The sequence below is a fragment of the Epinephelus moara genome, chromosome 4 (assembly GCF_006386435.1).
Source record: "Epinephelus moara isolate mb chromosome 4, YSFRI_EMoa_1.0, whole genome shotgun sequence".
In the NCBI taxonomy this organism is placed as follows: Eukaryota; Metazoa; Chordata; class Actinopteri; order Perciformes; family Serranidae; genus Epinephelus; species Epinephelus moara.
The window spans coordinates 25,947,977-25,973,918 of record NC_065509.1 but is presented as its reverse complement, the minus strand read 5'-3'; the positions used below and the strand labels follow the sequence as shown (position 1 = coordinate 25,973,918).

At 38.0% G+C, this 25,942-nt stretch overlaps 1 protein-coding gene across 1 annotated transcript; it reads left to right on the top strand.

Annotated features, from left to right (window-relative positions):
* The first annotated feature begins 681 nt into the window (after window positions 1-681).
* On the top strand, window positions 682-25,908 carry LOC126389212 (uncharacterized). Its single transcript, XM_050042774.1, has 8 exons — window positions 682-900; window positions 4,221-4,307; window positions 11,923-12,003; window positions 12,948-13,175; window positions 14,299-14,517; window positions 21,678-21,746; window positions 21,871-21,939; window positions 22,969-25,908. Exons 1-8 carry the CDS (start codon window positions 799-801, stop codon window positions 23,188-23,190), a joined length of 1,077 nt encoding a protein of 358 aa, XP_049898731.1. The 5' UTR covers window positions 682-798; the 3' UTR covers window positions 23,191-25,908.
* The last annotated feature ends 34 nt before the right edge of the window (window positions 25,909-25,942 follow it).

Genomic DNA, 25,942 nt, shown 5'->3' with positions numbered 1-25,942 from the left:
ATCAGTCACAAATAGGCTAGATTCAGGAATAAAATAAAGAAGGCATCAGTGTTAAATAAGTTAAAAGTATGTTAAGATAATTGCACATCAGGGGATAAGATCAGATTATTGCACACTATTGATCATAAAAAAGCTTTATGGCAGCAGGCAAAAAAGACTTTCTGTAGCCTACCTCCTTGCATTTTGGTGGGATCAGCCTGTCACTATGTGTGCTCTTCCTAAAAAACCTCTAATGCATGGAGTGGGTGCCTGTCATTGTTCATGATGGCATTCATAATATCGAATATTGAACGAAGAACTATGTAGCAGACTAATAAACTAAACCTTAACCTTCGTATACTCGCCGTGACCACCGGCCGTTCACTAACAGTCGGAAGTGCTCCGCTTTCACCCACGGTCATGGAAAAAAAAAATTTACCCTGAAGAATAATAAACAAGGAAACACTTCTTCTTCAGGGCAGTCCAGGCAGGCTACGCAGTACGCAGGCTACTTTCCCTCAGCTGCTGCCTCTCTGTTTGACTCCGGTACTGCACGTTACTCACGAGACTTTTTTTTTTTTTTCCAAAGTAAAATTCCCATTCATCCCCTAGGGCGTGGCTGTCAGCAACACAATCCATGCTCAGAGATAAGTGAAAGTGAAAGAGTTGTAGCTTCTCAGATCTCTTATATAACCAGCACACCTTGTGTTAACCTGCTCAGTCGATGAAAGGGCGGATGTTAATGAACAGATCTTTAGATCCTACTGATTAATGGGTTACGTTATATAGTCACGTGTATTTTTCTTGAAAAAGACGAAGATGGGTGATGAAATATATCAGTGTTTGTTTTTATTCTTCCTCGCTCTTCAGCAACAGTTCACGAGTTTTGTTGAAAATCGACCTGAGCTAGGCCTAATGGAGGTATGACGCACTTTCACATTTAGACCATATTTGAGGGGTTAATTTGCAAAAACAGATATCTTCGCTTTTATAATTATTTCCTGAATCATATTAAACACACGAGAGGGAGTGATGTTGTACTGTATATCGTCACGGCTGTAATTGTCTTCGGGACTCGGCCTGCGGCCTCGTTTTTTGTTTTGTTTTGTTTTTTAACAAACTTTATTTCAGAAAACAGCATGTACAAAGCAAGCAGACAAGTGCTCAACAAGCAATTCAATCAAGGGGTACAAGAAAACAATTTAAGATCAAATACAGTAATAAAAACGTAAAATTTAAGAAAAAAAATAAATAAATAAAAAGTGGGACTCATAGGCTATAAAGTGCATTAAAAACAAAAATTCAGCATTGCAAAAGGAAAAGGGTTACATTATTCTTCAAAGAGTTCTCTATATATATTGACTGTTTTGTAACTTTTTGTTGTATTAATAAAATCTAGCATTTTAATACATTCAACAAATTCTAGTGAATATCTGATGAAATTAGGGGTAACTTTAAAGAATCTACATTTGTGGATATGAAATTTACCAAACAAAATCAATAAATTAACAATAAATTCTGTTTTATCATTCTTGTGGTCAAAATAAACAATGATATTTCTATAATAAATTTTGATAATATTTTTAGTTTTGCACAGTACATATCTCTTAATCTGAGACCAGAAGTTAAAGGTGCTGTATGTAAGAATGTGGCCAAATGTAGCTACTGGGGACACTGCTAATGCTGCTTGCCGTGCTGCTGTAGCTCAGTTGTAACTGATGCTGAGACTCTACTCTGACTGTGTGACTGGTAGATGGCGGTGTGTGGCGCAACAGGCCAAAACACAAATTCAAAACATAAACATGATTTGCGGACTGTAAAAAAAATGTTTTAGATGCAAATATTCTGGCTGTACTATTGTTGTCGGTGAGATCAGTATGTTATATGAACATTATTCCTTAGTCTCTGTGACATATTAGGAGGATTTTACGACTATTTGCTTTAGATTTCTTACATATAGCTCCTTTAAGTGAGTATGAACATTGATAAAATAAGTGGGATATGGATTCAACCTCATTATTACAGAAGGTACAGTTATTTTCAATGTCTAAAAATTTGGATAGGTAAGAGTTAGTTACATAATATATTGTGTAAAATTTTGATGTGCACTTGTTTAATTTTATTGTTAATACAGAATTTGTATGGCAAAAGCTAAGCCCTCTGCCAGTCAATGTCAGTAAAGTTGTTATTCCAAAATGCTTTCCCTCTGGGACTAATTTTCCTTTTTTCATAGAGTGCATTATGTATGTGTTTATTGTTACACTTAAGATCCATAAAATCTAGACCATTTACAAATAACAGAGATTCAATCCTCAGTACTTCTTGGAATTGTAGGTGATACTTCATTAGATGAGACAGGCCGCCAGGAATAGCGTTTTGCTCACAGAGTTAAATTCTTTACTTGTTACAGGAAAGGATTTAATGAGAAAGAAACGCTCATAACTAAGCAATAAACCGCTGGTGTCGAATAAATCAGTTACAAATATTATACCTTTGTCAAACCAATTCTGCTTGAAAATAGATTTTTTCCCCCACAGTAATATCACCATTATTCCATATGATGGTTTTATGTGGGGAAAAATTAGGTGTGTAACATAATTTCCATGCAAGGAGGGCCTGTTGAAATAATTTAGATAACTTTATTGGTAATTTAGAACACTTAAAATTACAGGTGAGTAGAAAATGAAGGCCTCACAATGCTTTAACAATATTATGTGGAATAAAATACCAGATGGATTTTGGTGTTGTAAGACAATGCTTAATCCACTTTATTTTGGATGTATTGTTTAAGTCAATAAAATTTAATAATTCAAATCCTCCTTCTTTTCTGGGCCCAGAAAGTAGGCCTACCTATCTTTTTTTTAGGTCATGGTGTCGGTTTTTCCAAGCCGGCCTGCGGCCTCGTGCATACGACTGAATCACAGCCGTGACGACGTGTAACGCTATAGTGTCAGTTTGCGTCAATGTAGCGAGTGTGACAGTTGGTTAATTAACGGTTGTATTTATATCAAAGACAGTGGATAATTTTTATAGGCTTACACCTGTGAGCTGAGTGTTTTTACTGTTACAAGTCCCAGTGATGTTATACTCTATAGGCCTATCAGCACTCACAGAGTGCCTCTCGTCCAATCAAATTACTAGGTCGGAACTAACTGTTGTGTGCATATATGTATTTATACAACAGTTAGTTCCGTCCGGTAATTGTTATGTAGCTCCATGAAAGAAAGAAAAACACAGTTCCCCCGGTCTCTTGCCTGGCAACGCAGCACACACGCCAGGAACTCACAAGCTACTTTGTATTTACATTGATCTGCAACTGTATAACTTCGTCCAGTTTGGCTGGCTTAGTGGTAGAGTGTCCGCCCTGAGACTGGGATGTTGTGGGTTTGATCTCTGGCCAGGTCATATAAAAAATGAAACTCAGAATCAGGGGTTGGAATTGGGGGGGAGGGATTCACCACATGATTCTCAAGCGGCGCTGCTGCTCACCGCTCCCTCAGGGGATGGGTCAAATGCGGAGAACAAATTTCACACACTCAGGTGTGTGACAATCAGTGGAACTTTAATCTTTAATAAAACGGTTGTAATTGTCTATGACGGAATCACAGCTGTGACGATATATATATATATTTATATACAGAGAGAGAGAGAGAGAGAGAGAGAGTCCACCTTTTTTGTAAGAGACACTCTGGACAACACCTTGTTTGAATTCTGTGATTTCAGGAAATGAACATGTATGATGATCAGTATACAGGACTGACATACCAACCGGCACTGGATTTGGATTACCTGAATCGTGTTAAAGTGTAAAACATATAATGATGATAAAAACATAACAACAATAACAATACTAATACTAGGCTACTACTCATAATAAGGAGTTTTAGGAATTCTCCACAGTAGAAGCTTGGTTTTCTTTTCTTTTGTTGACATGTCTTTTAGTAAGTAATCATTGAAAATGTTTAACATGGATCTTATAACAAGTTCATGTAGCACAGAATACTTTCTAATAACCTGTACATTTCTTGCTCTCCATAGACTTTCTTTTACACAGTTAATGACAACCCACCATTTTTTTCATTTTATCTGTTGGATTTCTTTGCAAGCAGCCGTAAGCTATGTCCTCATAACACTTTGGACCTCTGTACAACGCTTGCAGCCATGGCAACACTAATAACCAAACACCTGTAGCACTGGGACATGGCCAAAAAAGATGTTCAACAGTTTTGCTGTCTCCACAGGAAGGCCTTGGGCATGTAGGACGGGTGTATGATGATCATACAGGACTGACATACGAACTGGTACTGGATTTGGATTACCTGAATCTGGTAAGCTAAGTGTTAAACATATAATGATGATAAAAACATAACAACAATAACAATACCAATACTACTACTCATAATAAGAAACAGTAACTATCATCATCATCATAGCTGCAACTGTCAAAGAGCTTGGACTCAAATAAAACAGTTTACAGATTGCACAGCATCAGATTCCTTTGCACAGCTAATTACCAGCTCTCCAGTTAATTCGGGTGCATTTACATTTGTTTAAATGTGGATTAATGTACATTGTATCTTAAATGAATAAATTGAAATTGAAAAGCTGAAAGAGAGCTAACTGTTTCCTCTCAGTCTTCACTGTTAAACCACCTCTGGAACACACCCCACGCTGCACATATTTTATGCAACTTCAATTTTCAGTTTTTAGATGTTTATTAAGTCCAGTACTGGGGTCATCTCAAAAGCGGTACAGTGTTACAAGGTACAGTACATATATAACATGTACAAACCCATACAAGTAGTTATACATGAATACATTTACATTCTCCAGTATGTACTCAATTGCCTAAGCAATCATTCCATGATTAGTACTACAAAATTACAGCAGCCTTGTACATGGGGCACATGCTCTATCCACTAAGCCACCGACGCCCCAAGACAATGGAGTTTTAGGAATTCTCCACAGTAGAAGCTTGGTTTTCTTTTCTTTTGTTGACATGTCTTTTAGTAAGTAATCATTGAAAATGTTTAACATGGATCTTATAACAAGTTCATGTAGCACAGAATACTTTCTAATAACCTGTACATTTCTTGCTCTCCATAGACTTTCTTTTACACAGTTAATGACAGCCCACCATTTTTTCATTTTATCTGTTGGATTTCTTTGCAAGCAGCCGTAAGCTATGTCCTCATAACACTTTGGACCTCTGTACAACGCTTGCAGCCATGGCAACACTAATAACCAAACACCTGTAGCACTGGGACATGACCAAAAAAGATGTTCAACAGTTTCGTTGTCTCCACAGGAAGGCCTCCGGCATTTAGCACTGTGGGTGCACCCTCTTATTTCAAGGAAATCTCTTGTGGGCAAACACTGGTGGACAATCTGCCAAGCCATGTCTTTGTGTTTATTTAACAATACGGGGATGTTTACATTGGACCAAACTGTTTCTGACTCTTCCTCAGTCAGTGTGCCCGCAGGAGTTCACCTTGAGTGCAGTGGAGACAGACAGAACCTCTTACAATGCCTGTTCTTGTAATTTTGTCAAATGGAAGTTGACATGCACATTTTTAAAGACATGAAAAAACTACACTGTAAATTTTTGGCCAGGTTTGTGCATATGGTATGGTTTGGGGTGGACTTTTCCCCCAAGCTCTAAGCACACCCCACCCCACCCAAGACATGGCAAAATGGGCCCAACTCAGGCCTACCTGTGGCTTCAGGCCCACCTTAATAATTGGGGTCAAAAACATAGCCTTCAATTTACTTTCAATGTCTGGGACACCTTTGCTTCCCTTTTCTAATGGCCTGTACATTAACTCTCGTTTTAGTTTCTCCTGTTGCCCTCCCCACATAAACCGAAAGATGATTTTCCTCAGTGTTGCATGGGGGATTGGGAATGTTGCTGCCAAATGTGTCAGAGAGGCAAGGATGTCAGCCTTTATAACAAGGACGTTCCAGTCATAGATAAGTCTCTGTCCTGCCACTGGAGGAGCTTAACTCTAATTTTGGGTAATTTTGACTCCCAATTGTTTTTTTCTCCATGTCTTCCCTATTTTTACCCCTGGAACTTTTATTGTTTAATTTTTTTGTACGAGGCTGAGGTGTCCTACTGGTTCCCTCCAGATGAGGCAGAGTAACTCACATTTCCCCTTGTTAATTTTTGTTCCTGATGCACAGGTAAATTGATCACAAATAAGTAAGGTGTCTATTATTGACTTATTGTCTGTAAGGAGGAGGGTTAGGTCATCCATATACAGACTCAGTTTAGCTTCCTTACCTGTTGCCCCTGGGATCGGGAGGCCCCTGATGTTTTTTGAGTGTCTCAATACACGTGCAAGGGGTTCAACTGCAAGAATGAATAAGGTAGGGGAAAGTGGACAGCCTTGTCGTACCCCTGATTTTACACCAAATGGTGCTGTGCGTTCTCCATTAACCAAAACTGTGCTTGCAATGTCAGAATACAACAGATCTACCCATGTTCTACATTTGGTGCCAAAATTGAGTTGGGACATGACAGCCTTAAAATACTGGTGATTGATGCTATTAAAGGCCTTCTCTAAATCTAACCCTAAAATGCAAAGGGGAAGATGACGATCTTGGGCATGCAGGTAGGAATCTCTTAGTAGTAGTAGGGCCAGGCTGTCTGACATGGACCAGCCAAGATCCCCACGTGTTAGGTCTATACCAACCAAAAAAAAAGAGAGCTTTTGACAGTATCTTAATGTCAACTCCAAGCAGAGTCAGAGGTCTCCAGTGTTTCAAATCTCTCCTGTCTCCCTTTTTAAAAAAGAAGGTAAATGGAGTCTGTTGTGGAAATTCTCTGCTGCTGGTGAATAATGAAATGAGACTTCTGCCGGCCGACAAGGTTTTTATTTTCTTTGCAAAGAAAAGGTCAGTCATCACACGAGCGGTCAGAATGACAAAAGACCCCGAACATAGGAAAGCCTAAACATTTATACCTGAGGAACGCCTCTTACGGTGTGTTTCACACCCTTCTGTCTGCGGCAGGGAGCAGTGCCCCTACCCATTGTTTTCAAACTCCTGGCGTATCCTGCAGGATTTTGTATCTAGGTGTGAGGTTAAGAGGTCTAGACATTCTGAAGTATTTGAAAACACAAAGAATACACAAAGAAAATGAAATTACAATTACAAGTCTGTTCCTAAAGAGGGCGGTAGTGTGGCTTTTGAAAAACTCTCTTTGAACACATGCAACAATGATCAATGGATCTTTAAGCTGGTCCCAAAAAGTGCTGTAGTACTCTTTGGGCAGGCCATCAGGGCCAGGAGATTTATTGCTCTGCATACTCTGCATGGCCTTGGTTATCTCATTGATTGTCAAGTCTCTCTACAGGAGGTCTCTGTCTGGATTATTTAGTTTTGTGGTTAGGTGGGACAAAAAGTAACTGATTGACTGTTCGGATATGGATTTGTCTTGATAGAGTTCACTGTACAATGACTTGATAACCCTGAGTATACCTTGAGGATCACTCACCTCTTTTTCATCTCTGTCTAAGACAGCTTCAATACATTGCCTGGATTTTAACAATTTATTAAAAAAATAGGGAGTACACTTATCATTTTCTTCTAGGTGCTGTATTCTGCTCCTTGTGGGCACCCCTCTACTCTTCTCATTATACAATTTGGACTTGTCTCTTTTTAATTTTACAATATATTCATTCACATCAAAACCTGACAGTAAAAGGAGATAGTAACGTTGCAACTTTGCTTGCAGTCTCTGTTGGAGGGCTCATTTTTTTGCAGCTGCCTTTTTACCTTTGGCCATAAAAAGGCTCTTGTTTTATGTTTGACATCCTCCCACCATTCTCCCAATGAGTCAAACAAAGGCTGCAAGGTGAACCACTGATTAAGTTTGTCCCTGTATCTTGTCACCACCTGTGGGTTGTTTAATTAAACATATTTTATGTGGGTAAACCTTGGCACACATTTATTAGAACTGAAATGGCATGTATTTCAATTCTGGAAACAGCGTTTCAATCTAGATGACACTGCCTGTATATTTTGCATTAATGTCTTTGGAACCACTGCTTGTATGTTCTTGTCATGCAAGTTTTGGATTTCTGTGATTGGCTGACACCCCCCCACCCCCATATAACCGGTTATTTGTGATCTGCATTCTGGACTTTCAGATTGCATCAGGATGACTATATAAGGAGCCAAGCTGATCTGATGATGATGGTGCGATGATATAAATAGACTCAAAAAATTTGTTGTCACTCTGGTTATTCAAGAACAATCATGTGATATATCTTCACTGGGGGTTCCATTAAAAACACTAAAACAGCCGATTTCCGGATTGGCAGCGCACTAGGTGGACACACACTTCCCTCTTCTGCAAAGACATGCCAAGAAGGGTCGTGGTAAATCCTCACAACCTAAGATTGAATTCGGGCCAACTAAACAAAGTGGAGAAGCTAAAAGCTATTGCTAGCGCAATGATGGAGGAGTCCATCAGCGCCGAAGAAGAAGGACCAAATCACGCGCCAGTCCTTGAAGCTATTGGAGAGTTAAAAGTCGATTTCTCAGACAGATCCACCCACCCCACCCCCCCACCTTCTTTCTTTTCTTTATCTATTTTTAATGGGTGGAATTTATTTACTTCTTGTTTATCAGGAGGACAATCTGAGTTGGATATATTTTAATAGGGTAACAACTAGGTCCCTAATATTTAATTTTTCTGTACACATCTGTTTGATATGGGGCCACTTTTTTGGCAAAAATCTTTATCTTTCAAGTAAACAAGGGAGGGTGTGTTTATGTTTAGGATAAGATCAGGTCATCACTGTCTGACCATCCCTCATTAAATGTGGAATGGTCTTTAGCACTACCTAGGCTTTTAGGCCTAAGGGTTTATGTTCAGAGACTGATGCAGTTAGAAGCATCTGTGTTCATTGTAATGTTTTGTGAGGGGGGCGCCAGATACAGCCTTCTTGGCATTAGATGCCGAGAAAGCTTTTGATAGGGTAGAATGGCCTTATTTGCACGAGCTCCTTGGTCGCTTTGGTTTGGGGGAGGGATTATGCAATTGGATTAAGCTCCTTTATAATAATCCTTATGCAGAAATAATCACCAACAACATTACCTCAAAACCAATAAAGATTGGGAGAGGCTGTAGACAAGGTTGCCCCCTATCCCCCCTTTTATTTATAATTGCAATTGAACCACTCGCCATTGCTATAAGGCACTATGCTACAATCACGGGTATAAAAATTGGAGGGTTCGACCATCAAATAGCTCTTCATGCTGATGACGTGATTCTTTTTCTTAAAAATCTGGTAATATCTGTTCCGGCTCTTTTAGATTTATTCAAGATATTTGGAGGTATTTCTGGTTGCAAAATGAATAACTCAAAATCCTCCTTATTGCTTTTGAACTCAGAGCAGAGGGCGAATCCAACCAAATACACCCACCTCTTTAGAAATGTGAATAATTTTACTTATCTAGGAATTCAAATTGTCCCAAAAAGTAAAAAAATACTTTTTTAAAATTTTTTATATACTTTATTAATCCCCGAGGGGAAATTCAATTTTTCACTCTGTTGTCAATTACACACAGGTCCGAACACACACGCACAAACTGGACCTATACATGCACTAAGTGGAGAGATGTCAGAGTGGGCTGCCCATGACAGGCGCTCTGAGCGGTTGGGGGGTTCGGTGCCTTGCTCGGGGGCACCTCGGCAGTGCCCAGGAGGTGAACTGGCACCTCTCCAGCTACCAGTCCACGCTCCATATTTTTGGTCCAGATGGGGACTTGAACCGGCGACCCTCCGGTTCCCAACCCAAGTCCCTATGGACTGAGCTACTGCCGCCTTATAGCTGACATTTCTAAATCAGTGGAGAGATGGTCGAAGTTTCTTCATTTGTTTCAGAACATCCCCTTGCCACCTCCATAAGGCTTTTTCTCTAAAATGAAAAAACTGTTTAACCAGTACTTGGGGAACAATAGGCGTCCCAGACTCCGCTTGTCCCTCTTATACTTGCCCTTTGACAGAGGAGGGCTGCAATGCCCTAATATGCTATGGTATTATTGGGCAACCCAATTAAGAACAATAATGTTCTACTATTGTAGGAACAAAAAAAGGCCGCTGAGGCCACTTGCTGACACGTCATTCTAAAGAAAAGTATAAAGAAAAGGATGTTGAATTTGTCTTGAAAATGATCCAGGTTTATTGTAACAAAAGGATCAAAAAGGCAGCAATCAATTATTATAATGCAACAATAAAATAACAAACAATAAGTACTTGTGTGGCTAAAACAAATGGGAAACGGTGACGGTCAACAAAAAATATTTCAGCCTACTATAGGAACGCTTTCCTTTGTCCGACTCCCGCCACCACACAACCCACTAAATAACCAAAAAGCCACACCCATAAGCCCCAACATGATGACGTAACATAAGCATAATTTCTATAATTTAAACTTATCCATAACATAAACTTAAAGTTCATTATAAGTAAGCAAAAGCAAATATATATTATTTTGGCTGCTACAACTATACTGCAGAAAAGCCCCCCGCATGGAGAAACATTGAGGAACTCTCCCTTAAGCTTCCTTTTCCCACTGATATCTACTCTGATAAATATAACAAACATAAAAAGATTACACTTAATCCTATTGTTAAAAATATAATTTGTGTTTTGCATGTTACTCAAAGATATCTGAAAGAAACCCCTCTCCTCTCCATTCTTAGCTCAATTTGGGGCAACAACTATTTTGCTCCAGGTAGAGCTGATGGTGGCTTTAAGATATGGGCAGACATGGGGATGGGATACGTAAAAGATGTCTTTTTGGGAGATAGAGGACTCTTAACCTTTGAACAATTGGTTTCTAAATGTAATATCCCCCGTAAACATTTTTTCAAATACTTGGAAGTCAGGAGTTTTATCATGTCTTATCAAAATCATTTTACACAAATTCCTCTGATGTGGTTGACACAGCTCCCATTAAATTTCTCACTCACTGTCAAACATCCAGACAGTCTAAATCCAGTGAAATATTTAGTCCAAACACATCATTACATCCATAGGTATCCACAAACTGTCACTGCATTGTTTCAAACGTTCATATTTCTCCACATATCCAGAATTTCTTCTGTTCTGCATGTAAACAAACTGACTGGCATATCTCAAAATGGAGACAAGCTCCTGGCCTTTCCACTGACACCTAACTTGAGCCAATTTGTGCTTCCAATGCTGTTGCTATGACCTTGATAGCCAACCAGAGCCTGAGGAAACACGTTTCCTGTGGTTTAGAGGTATTTAAAGAGCCAGAGATTGGCCCACTTTACCTAAGGCTTACAGGTCTTTGAGCTAATGACACTCCAAAGCTCCACAGCAGATTTTAACCCCTGACTGTCATCATAGACTGTTATAAATACACAGAAATGATGTTCTGGCTCCTATGTTGTCTTAATGGGAAAAAACTGATTTTCTGATCAATTTAAATTAAAACAAAATGTTATAGTAAGCTCATAAATAGATATTTTTGTCTTTGTTGATTTTTTTTGTTGTTTTCTTTTGGGGTTTTTAAAGCACCAGGACAAACGTCAGAAAAACATGTGTAAAGTGTTTTTTTTTTTCAGCATGGGTGATAGACAGCCTATAGTCATATAAACCATATCAAACCAGAACACTTTGCTCAGTCGACAGAATAGGATGTTGATGATAAACAACAGAAAAACTTCTATCCGTCTATCTGTCTGATCAATCTACTTAAGGTCTATTTTTATTGCAAAAGGCAAGATGGATAATATATCACAGTTTGCTATGGTAAAACGCTCATAACACTTCAAAACTATAGTTTAGCAGTTTTATGGAAGATCGGCTGGAGCTAACAAAGGGTGTGACGCACTTATTTAGAATGGCCTTTATCTGTTTTTACTATATATGTATATGTTTTCTTAATTCTTTGATTTCAGGATATGGACATGTATCATGATCTGCAGAAAGGACAAACAAATCAACAGGCAGTGGATTTGGATTCCAATTGGTTGAACCAGGTAGACTGTTCAGTTTTAAACATATTGCACAGATACTACTAGTAGTCAATCAATCGATCAATTTTATTTACAAAGCCCAATATCACAAATCACAATTTGCCTCAGAGGATTTTACAGCATACAACATCCCTCTGACCTTTGAACTAATTGATATTATGATAGCATGGACTTGATATGAAACATTTACAGATTGCATAGCACAAAAGGCCCCCGCAAAAGCTGGAAAGCCAATTTGCTCCTCTCAATATCATTAGGGGACTTTTACTTTCTGCTATTTTCTTATTTAGTAAATGGTATAGTATTAAGAACATCATTTTTTCTCATTTATTCATTAAACATTTTGGTATTTTGAAGATTAAAAGACATGTAGGTTAACGTAACACTGATAAACGTATGGTCGAAAAGGTTCTTTTTAGACATACTGTTTGTGGCTGTTTTTAAAGAACAAACTTGGTGTCAGAATTCAATAACTACTGATAAAAACTCAAATGACCAGAATGAATATGTATATCATCAGAAGATTAATATTAACTACAAATATTAAAACAACCGTAATATAATGAATATATGAATATTCAAAACCAAAAGCCAACTATCAAATAAAGAATATTCATCTCTCATAATTAACAAATACGAAAAGAAAAAAAGACATGCAAGTTAAATGATGAATGGCAAACCATCAAATTATTAATACAGATTAATCACATCACAGGTCAAAAATTAACCTGCATACAAATGAAATTATATAATAAAGCTTTATTGCAGACACAGGTCCATATAACACAACATACAGTATAGATAGTATAAAAAAGGAAATACAAAAAATTGTATACTGTATGGGAATGTACTGTCTGCTTTGAAATGTTCAACAACCAGTTATTAAAAGAACATAACATACTTCCCGAAATTGTGTCTAATATGATTCCTATTGTGTTGAATATCAGTTGACAGAATTACAGGAACAGACTCTTGTGCTGGAAGAAAAGCTTCAGAGCTACATGTCCCAATCAAGGAAAGATGTTAGGAACATACAGGGACACTTGGAAACACTGCAAGCAGAACTGAGAGCCGCGATCAAGACTCTGAGGGGCAGGTCAACAGGAAGATACCTTAGGAGGAGGAGGAGGAGAATCTTCTCCAGTAGATGGTCCATTCTGGAGCAAAAAAAACAGGTAGGACCGATTGTTTTTACCAGGACCAGGAAAAACAGTTGTATTTTTAATCACACATATTTTTCACCTGATAAAAACTTGAATGTGCATAATAACACCATTATTCATCATGATATAATTAATATGTTCTGATTTGTATGTATTTTCTTTTGTTGAGGACAACATGAAGGAATACCTCAAGTATCTGATCTGTGGAATCCTGATATTTTTATATGCATACCTATTCTCTGCCTGATTGCTAAGTGTACTTTACTGAAAGACCACCCAGGCTGAATTATTATTATTATAACTCCTTGACCCGCTGCTAAATTAGCATTATTATCATTATTCTCAGCCTCAGCTGTATGCCTTAGGCTCATCTGCTGTTCTCTCGTCATGACACTGTCCCAGAGGAGAGGAAAATCTAAAATAACATACCTTTCTTTGTCCAGCCTGTTTTGCTGAGCTCAGTATAACATCAGTATGACATTTTTTTTTTAAAGATTATTTTTGTGGGCTTTTTTGCCTTAAATGACACTTCAGAGTGTGAAATGGGGAGACAGAGAGAGAGTGGGGACTGACATGCAGCAAAGGGCTGCGAGCTAGATTTGAACCCGCGGCCGCTGCAGCGAGGCAGTGCCTCTGTACATGGGGCGCTGGCACTATCCACTATGCTACCGATTCTCCATCAGTATGACATTTTGACCTTTTTCTTGTACTTCCTAAATTCAGCCCCTGAGAAACAACCCTTTACTTGTCCCAGCATGATCTAACTTAAGATCATAAAATGCTCTGTGTATTTTATCTTTTCTCAGAGTTGGAGAAAGGTTAGTAGAATCAGAATTCAGTGATCTCTAAATAAGAAGCAAGTTCAATGTAGAGAAGAAGTCAGTTCAATGTAGCTAAAAAAGAAAACAAAAGAGACAATGAATACAAATGTAAGGATAAGCAAATTAATTAAAACATAAAACAAAACAAAAAAACACACACACAAAAGCCAGTTTATGAAAATGAGCTTTTAAAAGAGTTTTGAAACAACGAGGTGGCTCGTCTGATTCTACTACCCTCTGTCTCAGGTCTTGCCCTAGGGATTGATAACAACAGCTGGTGACATTGCCTCTCTTCTGCTTCCTGATTCACTTAGGTGAGAGAAAGAAGCCCATTGCGTTTCTGGTCTTGTCCCAACATTCCATCACAACTTGAGGACTTGGAGTTTGATCATCTGAGGAAGTCGGTGAGCTTGAATAGAACCATAGCGTTCAAGGATTCTCTTGAAGACATACTCGAAGCTATCAACAACGATCCTAATTGCCTTGACAAGTTCCGTGAATACACCATGATGAAACTGCACTACTTTCAGCAGGTAAACCCTGTGTGTGTGTGTGTGTGTGTGTGTGTGTGTGTGTGTGTGTGTGTGTGTGTGTGTGTGTGTGTGTGTGTGTGCGCACGTAATGCAACCAGTCACAGCTCAGGTCAGAGTGGACAACGTAAATGCTATGCACATGGGGAACTCTGAACAACACAAATATAAGTATAAACTAAATGAACTCACCTTGCGGCGCGCAAAGGCGTAATGAGAGGGTTTTTGTTTTTTTTTTAACATGTTGCACATCATTTACAAATGCACACAGTAGCTATCATGCAAATACAGAGTGCATTCAACAAAATAAGCCACGGGGTCATGACACAGAAAGGATTTTAAAAAAAGAAAAGAAAAAATAAATAAATAAAATAGAAAATAAAAGGAAGAACAAGTATTCAAGGCATATTCAGAACAAAGTCCAGCAGTCAGTCCAAGCATCAGATCAAGCATCACATCACAATCCAGCACCACATAAACTGTGTTCAAATACAGATTTTAAGTTTGACACAAACATTAATTGTTTGTAAGGCCTTATTATTAGTAGAGGATTTAATAGATTCTAAGTACTGTTCAAACTCTTTGTAAAAAACAGTGAACAGGGGTCTTCTATTTAAAAATTTGCACTTATATGTATATGAAATTTGGTTAGAATGATCAGTAGATTTATCATATACGCTTTTTCATGCAATTTCCTATCATTGGGGTAAAAACCAAATAAAACATGCTCATACAATAATACAAAGTCCTTGTAAACTATGTCATTAATAAATTTAACAACATCTTTCCATAATTTACTAGAGAAATGACATTTCCAAAACAGATGAGACACAGTTTCTGGATGGGCTGCACACAGAGAACAATTTATATTTAGATCTGGTTTAAACTTTTTGAGAAAATGTTTAACTGAATACATTTTGTGCAAAATTTTAAAAGAAATCTCCTTAATCTTATTAGTAATTAAGTATTTATGGGGCAATGCCCACACTTTAATCCAGGGAATGTTACTGACAAAATTACTCCAATAAGTAATGACAAGGTTTTGTAACAATTTCATTCTGAAATAGAGCCCGAATGGCTTTGTTATTATTCTTACGTATTGTTGAAAACACACTTTACCACATAGTTTCATCAAGATTAACTAAAGAGACATCAGTTGGGAATGAGCCTCTGCACAGAGTCACCGAGCCATGTGGGATAGCCCCCATTACCAGAACAAATTCCTTCGCTGTGACAGGGAAATCATAATACGTAGTAAGTTCATCATGATTCATAAGACTACCTTCAGCGTTAATCAGCTGACTTACCAAAAAAATATTTTTGTCAAACCAGTTCTTTAGAAAAATACTCTTCTTTTTACGCAGAATATCTCCATTATTCCATATATAATAACGCTGTGGTGAGAAGTTATGCTTGTAGATTAAGTTCCATGCCAGTAAAACCTGCTTGTGAAAGTTGGACAGTTTAACAGGTATCTTGTTTATCTTATAACTGCAAACTAAAAGGAACGGGAGACCTCCCCAAACAAATTTGGGGATAAAGTTCCACATGGAGGACTCATTTTTCAGAAAATTCTTTAACCAGTTGATCTTAAACACGTTATTCAACATGGAGAAATCCAGAAAGTCAAGGCCACCATTTCTACAAGAATTAACAACAACAGATTTTCTGATATAATGAACACGGTTCTTCCACAAAAACTTAAACAGCATTTGATCAATTCTCTTGGCAGTTCTATTATCAAGATATAGCGAGGATGCAACATAAATAAGTCGTGAAATACCTTCAGCTTTTGATAGGAGGACACGACCTTTTAAGGACAAGTCTCGTTGTAACCAACGATTGTATTTGCCTTCAGCCTTTTTAATCATTGGATTAAAATTGAGATCACCTCTTTCTTGATGGTTTTTGGTTACAACAATACCTAGATAGTTTACCTTTTCCTTGACAGGGATACTATTAATAGAGGATACAGCAGACTCTTTTAACGCAAACAATTCACATTTCTTTAAATTCAAACAAAGTCCTGAGACTTTTGAAAATACTTCAGTACACTTAATCGCTGTATCTACCTGTAGAGAGTTTTTCAAAAATACAGCTGTACAGTATCATCTGCCAGTTGGCTCAATAAGATGTTCCTACCCGCAACAGATATACCTTCTAGGTCACTTGATTTTATATAGTGACAAAAAACTTGTGCAACAATGAGAAAGAGATAAACAGATACCGGGCAGCCCTGCCGTATTCCACGTTCGAGACAAAATCTTTGAGTGGTACCACCTGTTAACTTCACAGAGCTGTTTCCTTTTGCATAGAAGGTTTTAAAAGCATTGCAGAAATATGCACCAAAACCAAATTTCTCAAGGCAATAAAAGATGAAGGGATGCTCAACAGTATCAAGAAAAAGTATAAAACTATCCTCAGTTATCAGATCAGAGTAATCAATAAGATCAAAGACCAGCCTTATGTTGTTAGAAATGTGCCTATTACCCATAAATCCTGATTGATTATCGTCTATGATTGTATCTAACACTTTTTTAAACCTCATGGCAAATATAATGGCAAAAAGTTTATAATCGTTGTTGAGTAGACTAATAGGTCTCCAGTTATCAATCAAAACAACATCTTTTTTTGGTTTAGGTATAGGACAGATGACACCTTGTGTCATGCTATTGGGAAGTGTAGAATTAGTAATACTCTCTGAAAAAACTTTATGTGAGAATGGTGCAAGCAACTCCGAAAATGACTTATAAAATTCAGCGCTGATTCCATCGTTACCAGGTGACTTGTTAACTTTTAAATGTTTTATGGAATCTACAACTTCTTGTAAAGTGATTGGGGAATCACACATCAACTTATCTTCAGGGCTAATTGTATTCAATGCATCCAAATGCCTAGAAAATGCAGACATATTATCTACATTGAACTTAGATTTATATAATGAAATCTAATCCTTCCTGTTATCAGTAACAGTTCCCTCAATATTCAGCTGGAGGATAGAATTGTACTTTGCTTGTGACTTTTCTAAATAAAAAAAAATAGGCAGACATCTGCTCACCATGCTCCAACCACTTTTGTCTGGACCTTATGAAGGCACCCTCCACTTTTATTTTGTATATGTCATCTAATTTACCTTGTAATTCCGCCAACTTTAACCTCTCTTCTTCAGATAGATTTTATGGAGGGACATTAGCAAGGGCTGTAATTTCGGAGACAACTTTCTCTTCTAAGGCTCTCCTAGATTTCACTAAAATGCTGCCATATTTCCTCAAATATTTTCCAATCTCAAATTTGTGTAGCTCCCAGTTGATACCAGAATTCCCTTCCCTTTGAGCTTTGTCCCAGTAGAGAGTAATTAGCCTTTTAAGCTTCAGTTGAACACAATATGACTCAGTAGAGAACTATTCATTTTCCAGAAAGAGAAATTTTTCAAACAACCCCCGCCAGGCAAAAGATTAACATTAACAGTAACAGCTCTGTGATCAGTTAACGTTGTTGTTAAAATATTAACTGTAACACTGTCTTTGTCTAAAGATTTTGAAACAAGCCAGAAATCTAAGCGCGACCGTCTGGAGCCATCTTTATTACTCCAGGTGTAAATCTTGCTATGCCTAATGAGAGTTTACTCAGTTCGCCATGGCAGAAGAGAGCAGCAGCGTCAGACAGCCAAACTTCTCCCAGGAGGAAACTGATGTTTTGGTCCAGGAGGTCTGCTCGCAGTGTCCGAATATACGGAACTGCGAGCAGACCTCCACGGGCTGATGATGCAAAGGTAGCCTGGGAGGACATCACCACAATTGTAAATCAATGTTGCGTTTCTCTCGTGCGCGCGCGCTCTCTCTTTCTCTCTCGCAGTCTCACTCTGTTTCTTTTCTTTTGACTTTTCTAAGATGACAGATGCTGAATATATACTCCCTATCTGATGCTGTGGCTGTTTGTGGTTGGCTGAGAGGGATGTGAACTCATTAGTTTGCAGCTGTGTTAATCAAATCAGGTTGGGTTTCCATTACGCGTGCCAAACGTGCCAAACGGTGCCAATCCCCTTTGATCTGACATCAGATGTGACGGGACAGTCGATATAGAGATACATTTATGTGCTGATTGCAGATAGTTGCATTGAATAGTGGTTTTTTTTGGCATTTATTGCATCGTTAATGTGCCTGATATTCTGGAAACCTGCCTGTGAGGTAGTTTCTGTGCATACTTGGGCCTGAAGCCATCTGTACAGTCAGGTGTTATCTTTAACCTTAATAGAAAGATAATTGTTTAGGAATGCTCTAGATTACTTTACATTACTGTAATTGTAATTGTAATAGTAATAGACACCCAGTTCTTTGTCCCAAAATTTACTTACTTACTTACCCCCTTATTCTATGACTTCACATCCTCTCCCCAGTATCTAGGCCTATATAAGTACATCCTGTACTTACACCATCAGAACAAAGGATTACACCGTAACTCCAGAGTAATTCACTGTTCAGTGAGGGCTGTAATCTATAGCATTGCCAAATGTGTTTTTTGTCTTTATTTTGTATTTAAATGTTAATTTTGATTACTAAAATTAAAAGTTAAGAAAATAAATGAGGGGCGTTGGTGGCTTAGTGGTAGAGCAGGCGCCCCATGTACAAGGCTGTTGCCACAGCGGCCTGGGTTCAAATCCAGCCTGTGGCCCTTTGCTGCATGTCATCCCCCCTTCTCTCTCTCCCCCCCTCACACTTACCTGTCCTGTCCATTAAAGGCAAAATGCCCCAAAAAATATCTTTAAAAAGAAAGAAAATACATGTTCTCCAAGTCATTTAGGATGGGCCATTTGTGCAACTGGGCAGACTAGGCCATTTAGGCTCACCCACACACTGCAGCTAGCTCTGCATTTTCCTCACACCACCCAAGGCTCCATCTCCTCTACAGCTGTTCGCCTTTGCTACACTACTAGCATGGAGAAAGATTTTGTTGGAATGGATGTCAGAATATCAACCCAAAGCTTCTGCCTGGATGAATGACTTGATGTAATTCCGCAAACTGAAAAAGATTAAATACTCAATTAGAGGGTCAACCCAAAAATTCCATGCAACCTGGGACCCTTTGATACTTTATTTTGATAAACTTAAAGGTGCTGTATGTAAGAATGTGGCCAAAATGGGTACTGCACTCAAATTCAAAATACTGCCGCGAGTCGTGTCCGCCCCACCTCCCCTACAGACTCTAGGTGCTGAGACTGTACTTACTGCCGTGACTGGTAGACGGCGGTGGGTGGTGCAACAGGCCAAAACACAAATTCAAAACATAAACATGATTTGCAGACTGCAAAAAAATTTTTTAGATGATTTTTATGACTCTTTGCTTTAGATTTCTTACATATACTGTAGCTCCTTTAAGACTGTCCCACAAGACTAGGCAGGATCTGTAATCTTTATTGTTCATGAATGGCTCTCTGCAGGGACCATATATGGAGCTCTTAACCCTTTAATACCGGTCCGCTATGTCAGAGTGTAGTTGTAAGAGTTGTAGGTAAAATATCCTGTATAATAGGATATCCACAGATTTTATCTATTTTCATCCCTAAGTACAGTATGTATTTGTATTTTGTTGTCTTTGAAGTGTGAAGTATTTTTTGTGTCTGTTTATTATCATCTCCTGTGAACTGTTTCTTGTACATTATCCTGTAAAGGCGGTATGGGTGGGGATCAAAACGAAAATGTCCTTTTTCTTTGTCAATTGCTGGTATGCCCTTTTTCTTCAATAAAAATACTGTAGTGGCTATTTGTTTACTTAATGCCTTAATGTTTCTTTAGAGCTGGTTTATTTGTAATATTGTGCAATATGCCCATGGGCTAGTTTATAATCTCAGACCACTAACTGTTTGCACAGGATACTGAAGATGATAGCCTGAGTGAGCATCAGAGGTGGGTAGTAACTAGTTACATTTACTCAGTTACATTTACTTGAGTAACTTTTCGGATAAATTGTACTTTTCAGAGTAGTTTTAATGCAAAATACTTTTTACTTTTACTTGAGTCATATACTGTACATATACTAAACTATATTTATATATGTACAGTATATATAACAATGTATTTGTGTTTCTTGTGCCTTGATTTATATTATGTTTGTAAAGATTTAATTTATTTTTGTTGTAGTTAAAGCCACTACAAGGAACTTTTAACTGGATATGCAAATGTCTCTCGTTTCTGCTGATGTCCGTGCGTGACCTACAACAGCAAATGAGACCATCAGTGTGACGATAAGCTATTTCTATATAGTGTACTGTATATCCATACCTTTAGGAAACTGTGTCCGGGTCCGTCGCTTCCAGGACGAAACGATTTACAGCACGCAGACGGCACACGTCATCTTACCTAGCTGCTTACATTTGACTAGTAGTGAAATGAAATAGTGACTATTATAAATAGGTGCAATACGCGCTAGAGCTCATGGAAAATGTAGCCTTCATTCTGCCAAAATCAACTCAAAATGAAAGCTCCTTGTAGGGGCTTTAAAGGGCTATCGTTTAAAATACATGAATTTGCAGATTATTATTTTTGATTGATTGATTAGGTTCATGTTCTTATTTTACAAATATATCAGACGTTACTCAACAGTTACTCAGTACTTGAGTAGTTTTTTCACCAAATACTCTTTTACTCTTACTCAAGTAATTATTTGGATGACTACTTTTTTACTTTTACTTGAGTAATATTGTTCTAAAGTATCAGTACTCTTATTTGAGTACAATATTTGGCTACTCTACCCACCTCTGGTGAGCATCACCACTCTCACAGGTACAATCCAGATGCTGCACTATCACAGGCAGGATTTCTTTAAGATAGCTTTACAATTCTTTAAGTCTGTCTAAAAGAACAATAGTCAGGTGGCCACACAGACATTAGAACATGTTTTCTTTAATTTGACCTTAATAACTGTTTGCAGAGACGACTGATGGTTCACAACCACCCCATCTACCCCACCCGACGACTGATGGTTCACAACCACCCCATCTACCCCACCCACAGAACAAGGATCCAGAGAAGAACATCACAGGTAGGATTTCTTGAGGATAGCTTTACAATTCTTTAAGTCTGTCTAAAAGAACAATAGTCAGGTGGCCACACAGACATTAGAACATGTTTTCTTTAATTTGACCTTAAACCAATAACTGTTTGCAGAGACGACTGATGGTTCACAACCACCCCATCTACCCCACCCACAGAACAAGGATCCAGAGAAGAACATGGGTAGGATTTCTTAAGGATAGCTTTACAATTTTCATGTCTGTCTAAAAGAACAATAGTCAGGTGGCCACACAGACATTAGAACATGTTTTCTGTAATTTAACCTTAAACCAATAACTGTTTGCAGAGTATCCAGACGGTCCTCTTCCACTTCACCCGCTCCATCTTCAGAACAATGTTCCAGATAACATCACAGGTAGGATTTCTTGAGGATAGCTTTACAATTTTTAGAGTCTGTCTTAAAACAAAAGCCAGACAAACATATGAACATTGGAGCAGGTTTTGCTTGCTGTAATGATTTGTAATGTTGTGCAATTTGTACATTATTTTCTTTTATATAACCTTACACCAATAACTGTTTGCACAGAATATTGTAGATGATAGCCAGAGTGAACATTAAGGTACTTTGAAAGCATATTGCAAGCTACCAATGACTTCACACTGGTAGAAGTCAAACTACATCAAAGCTCCCCTCAGGAGAAATCTAGTTTAGTTAACTAAAGCCACTTAGAAAAAGTAGTTCAAACTACTTTTAAAAAATCATGTGATGTAAAAAGTAATCAAGTTGACAATGTACATGTGAAACAGCATTATAACGTTATTTATACAGAATGAAAAGTTGCATGCCAGCATAAAATGACGCCTAACTGAGTTGAGTGCAAAGTACCAACTTGTTCACAGGTCATAAACACAAAACAATAACGTAACCTACTATTCATAGGAAAGTGCAGGAATGTCAGCTTTGGTTTTATTTATAATGTCCATCAGTCAGACACCTGCCTTCCAGATACTAGACTCAAGGAGGGGTAATTTCACCAAGCAGGATTACTCAGTTAGCTGTAACTTCTAAAATATAATGCAACAACTTCTCTGAATATTTGTTAATGAATGGCAATAATCAGTAGTTCTGACTAAATGTGGTCAAAGGCGGTTCAATTATAAATGGTAGAATAAAATAAAAAGACCATTCCTTCCTTTTAAGGCCCAAAACAGTTTGTAGTTTCAGTAGTTAGTTAGACAAAAATGGCAAAACTGTAACCTAACTACTTAACTCACTATGCAAGTATGAATGTGGTTGAGCTGACAGTAAGCTACTTAAAGTACTGGTTTAATTACATGTAGTTTGCTACTTCCCAACAGTGATGAATAATCAACCAAAAAGCTGAAAACTAAAAGTGTAATTGCAATAATGAGGCCTATTCTTTCTTTATTTCCTTTTTCTAAGACTGCCAGTGACATCAGTCATTCTGGAGCCTCTGCACAACCGGACAATCAATCCAGGAGTCCAGGAGTGGGTAAGACAATGCACAAGGAGGTGCCTACCACAGGGATGAAGACCGTTTCAGCCAAGTCCAGTGGCAGTCCATCGTTCTCTCTGACCAACATCAGTACAGCTATTTATAAGACAATGGCTGCCAGCTGCGCTGCCATTTTAATTTTCATTTAATTTTAATGATTTTGAACAGAATGATCTGGATAATTTGATAAAACATCACAAGTCAGAATAAAGCTACCTTAAATTCTCATTGAAAAACCAGTATTTAATTTATGGCAAACTAATTAAGTCCCATTGTCAGTAAAGGTAATTAAAAACAAATTGTTGAAGGGGAGGTGACTTTCAGCCTATTAACAGGACACTCTAAATCTAGTATAATGAACAGGCTAATGGAATAAATATGTGGATATTGACATTACACGGAATTGATCAAGACAACAAGTAAATATTTTTTTTTGATGTTTTAAGTTTGTATAAACTGGGGAAGAGAGGAAGTAAGAAATAAAGACCTAGCTGTCCCTGCCCCTGGAAACAAAAGACATATCAAATACTATAAAAGGACCACTCTTTACATCCAACTATTTTTGTCAAATTCCATTGGAGATGTACTAGAATTTCAGCTTATTAGTCGACTCACTGGTAGGCCCTTCTTTTAAGATTAATTTTTGTGAGCTTTTATTGCCTTTATTTGATAGTGCAGCTGAAGAATGACAGGGAGAAGGGGGAAGAGAGAGGGGACAACATGCAGCAAAGGGCTGCAGGTTGGAATCAAACACAGGCCGCTGCTAGAGCCTTTAGCACATGTGGTGCACGCTCTACTTAGAGTTATTTCCAGCCCCTATGGCTATTCCCAGTTTATACTTTATGTCAGCTGTTGTATCTGACCATTTAGAGCTGTCAGGTGCAAACACCACAGATAATTCACTGAGAGCTGATTGAAACATTGTTTAGGTTGTGTACATGTAGGTGTTTATGGGGAGCAGATGAACACACACAAACACACTCAAAACCTGCCAAGGTGTTCAAACAACCACAAACAGCATGTGGAGGCAGGTTCATGAGGGGCAGAGAAAGAGAGAACATCAGATTTGATGTGGTGCTTTTTGATCTTTAAGTGCACTGATAAGCCAATGTGTATATATTATGTATTTATATTTGTGTTCAGTGTTGAATGTTTTGTTATTTACACTTAAGAATCATCTTGTATTTTGAGTATTCTGGGCAAGTCAGAAAAAGGACAACAAGATCACAATGTTTTTGTGATGATGGCTTCAGACAGCTAACCAAAATATGTGGAAAGACCATTCACAGCATGTGCTGGAGCCAAACGAGTGAAGTATATGTCACAGTACACGACTCAAACATGATCGGAGATAAATCCTTACTGGTTTCAGGCAAGGTGGCAAAAAAATAATTCTACTCTATTCTGAGAAAAAGACCGACCAACCGCAGGAACAACAGAAGCTAACTAGAGTAGCAAGACCAGTTAGCTTCAATGTAGGATATAACTTAAAGGAGGACTGAAGAAGAGTAAGCTGATTTTTCTTTTTCCATGACTTGCAAACTGCATTCACTTATTACAATTAAGTTTGTGCAGTCACAAATTCAGTGATTGATTTAAACAATTTAACAACAAATTAGTGAATCATTATGTGTGAAACATCTTTCTACCAATCATTTACATTTGATTTGATGTATATATTATTATTTTTTTTTAAGATATTTTTTGGGCCATTTTGCCTTTAATGGACAGGACAGACAAGTGTGAAGGGGGGAGAGAGAGAGAGAAGTGATGACATGCAGCAAAGGGCCACAGGCTGGATTCGAACCCGGGCCGCTGCACCAACAGCCTTGTACATGGGGCGCCTGCTCTACCACTAAGCCACTGATGCCCCAGATTTGATGTATTTTGACAGCTATATTGCATCCTTTTATATTTGAGTTTGGTTAAGCAACATTTGTGTGGTTTTTTTAGATTATTTTTTGGGGCTTTTTGCCTTTAATGTACAGGATAGAGTGAAATGGGGGAGAGAAAGAGAGAGCGGGGGGTGACATGCAGCAAATGGTTGCAAGCTGGAGTCGAACCTGCAACCACTGCAGCAAGGCACCGCCATTGTACATAGGGCGCCAGCACTATCCACTATGCTACTGACGTCCCCATTTGTGTGTTTTTTTTTTTAACTTGTTCTTAGGGCAGCATTTAATATGTTGTTTCCATGTCAGAGGAAAGTTCAGTCAATAGGCGTAGCTGTGATCATGAGCTACTCTCATTCAAAGCCAGGAACCAAAGTCTTAAACTTGTGATGTCATCAAGTACAAAATCTGGAGCTGCTCCATAGACCATGAACAGGAGCCTGATTTTATGGACTCACAGAATGTTGTTTTAGTTTTCTTATACCCAAATATGCTTTATTCTATTGTGGTGGTTGCAGTTCTGAAACATAAACTGTCCATATACCTAGAAAGATATTCCTGAGTGCTCTCAGTGTCATCTAGGACAGCATTACCAATTCATTATCACTGGAGTAGCTCCAGACTGAATACCCTATGACATCACAAATTTTAGTTTTAGCACTGTAGTTTCGGATTTGGGGAGAAAGTTGTTTTTGTTTACATATATTTGTGGACTGTCTTAGACCATAGAAACAACATATATGCATTCTGAAAATGGGTAAAGTTCCCTTTAACATCATCTTACATTTTTAAGTTTTATTTACACTTAATGATTATTTTTCAAGATCACATTCACATTTGATTTTCATTTAATCATTTAGATATTATACATACATCGTGTGTGCATTTGTTTTTACTTTGTTTTTTATTTTTCTATGTTATCCTGTCCTTATTGCCTCTTGCTTTTGCTTTGCCGTAATAAAATACTTACTCAACATATAGTCTGTTGCTATGTTTTCCCCAGCACAAG

Coding starts and splice junctions, on each gene's coding strand:
- LOC126389212 (XM_050042774.1), top strand. CDS start 799: ATGGGTGATGAAATATATCAGTGTTTGTTTTTATTCTTCCTCGCTCTT. Junction 12,004..12,947: donor ATTCCAATTGGTTGAACCAG/GTAGACTGTTCA, acceptor GTTGAATATCAG/TTGACAGAATTACAGGAACA. Junction 21,747..21,870: donor GGATCCAGAGAAGAACATGG/GTAGGATTTCTT, acceptor AACTGTTTGCAG/AGTATCCAGACGGTCCTCTT.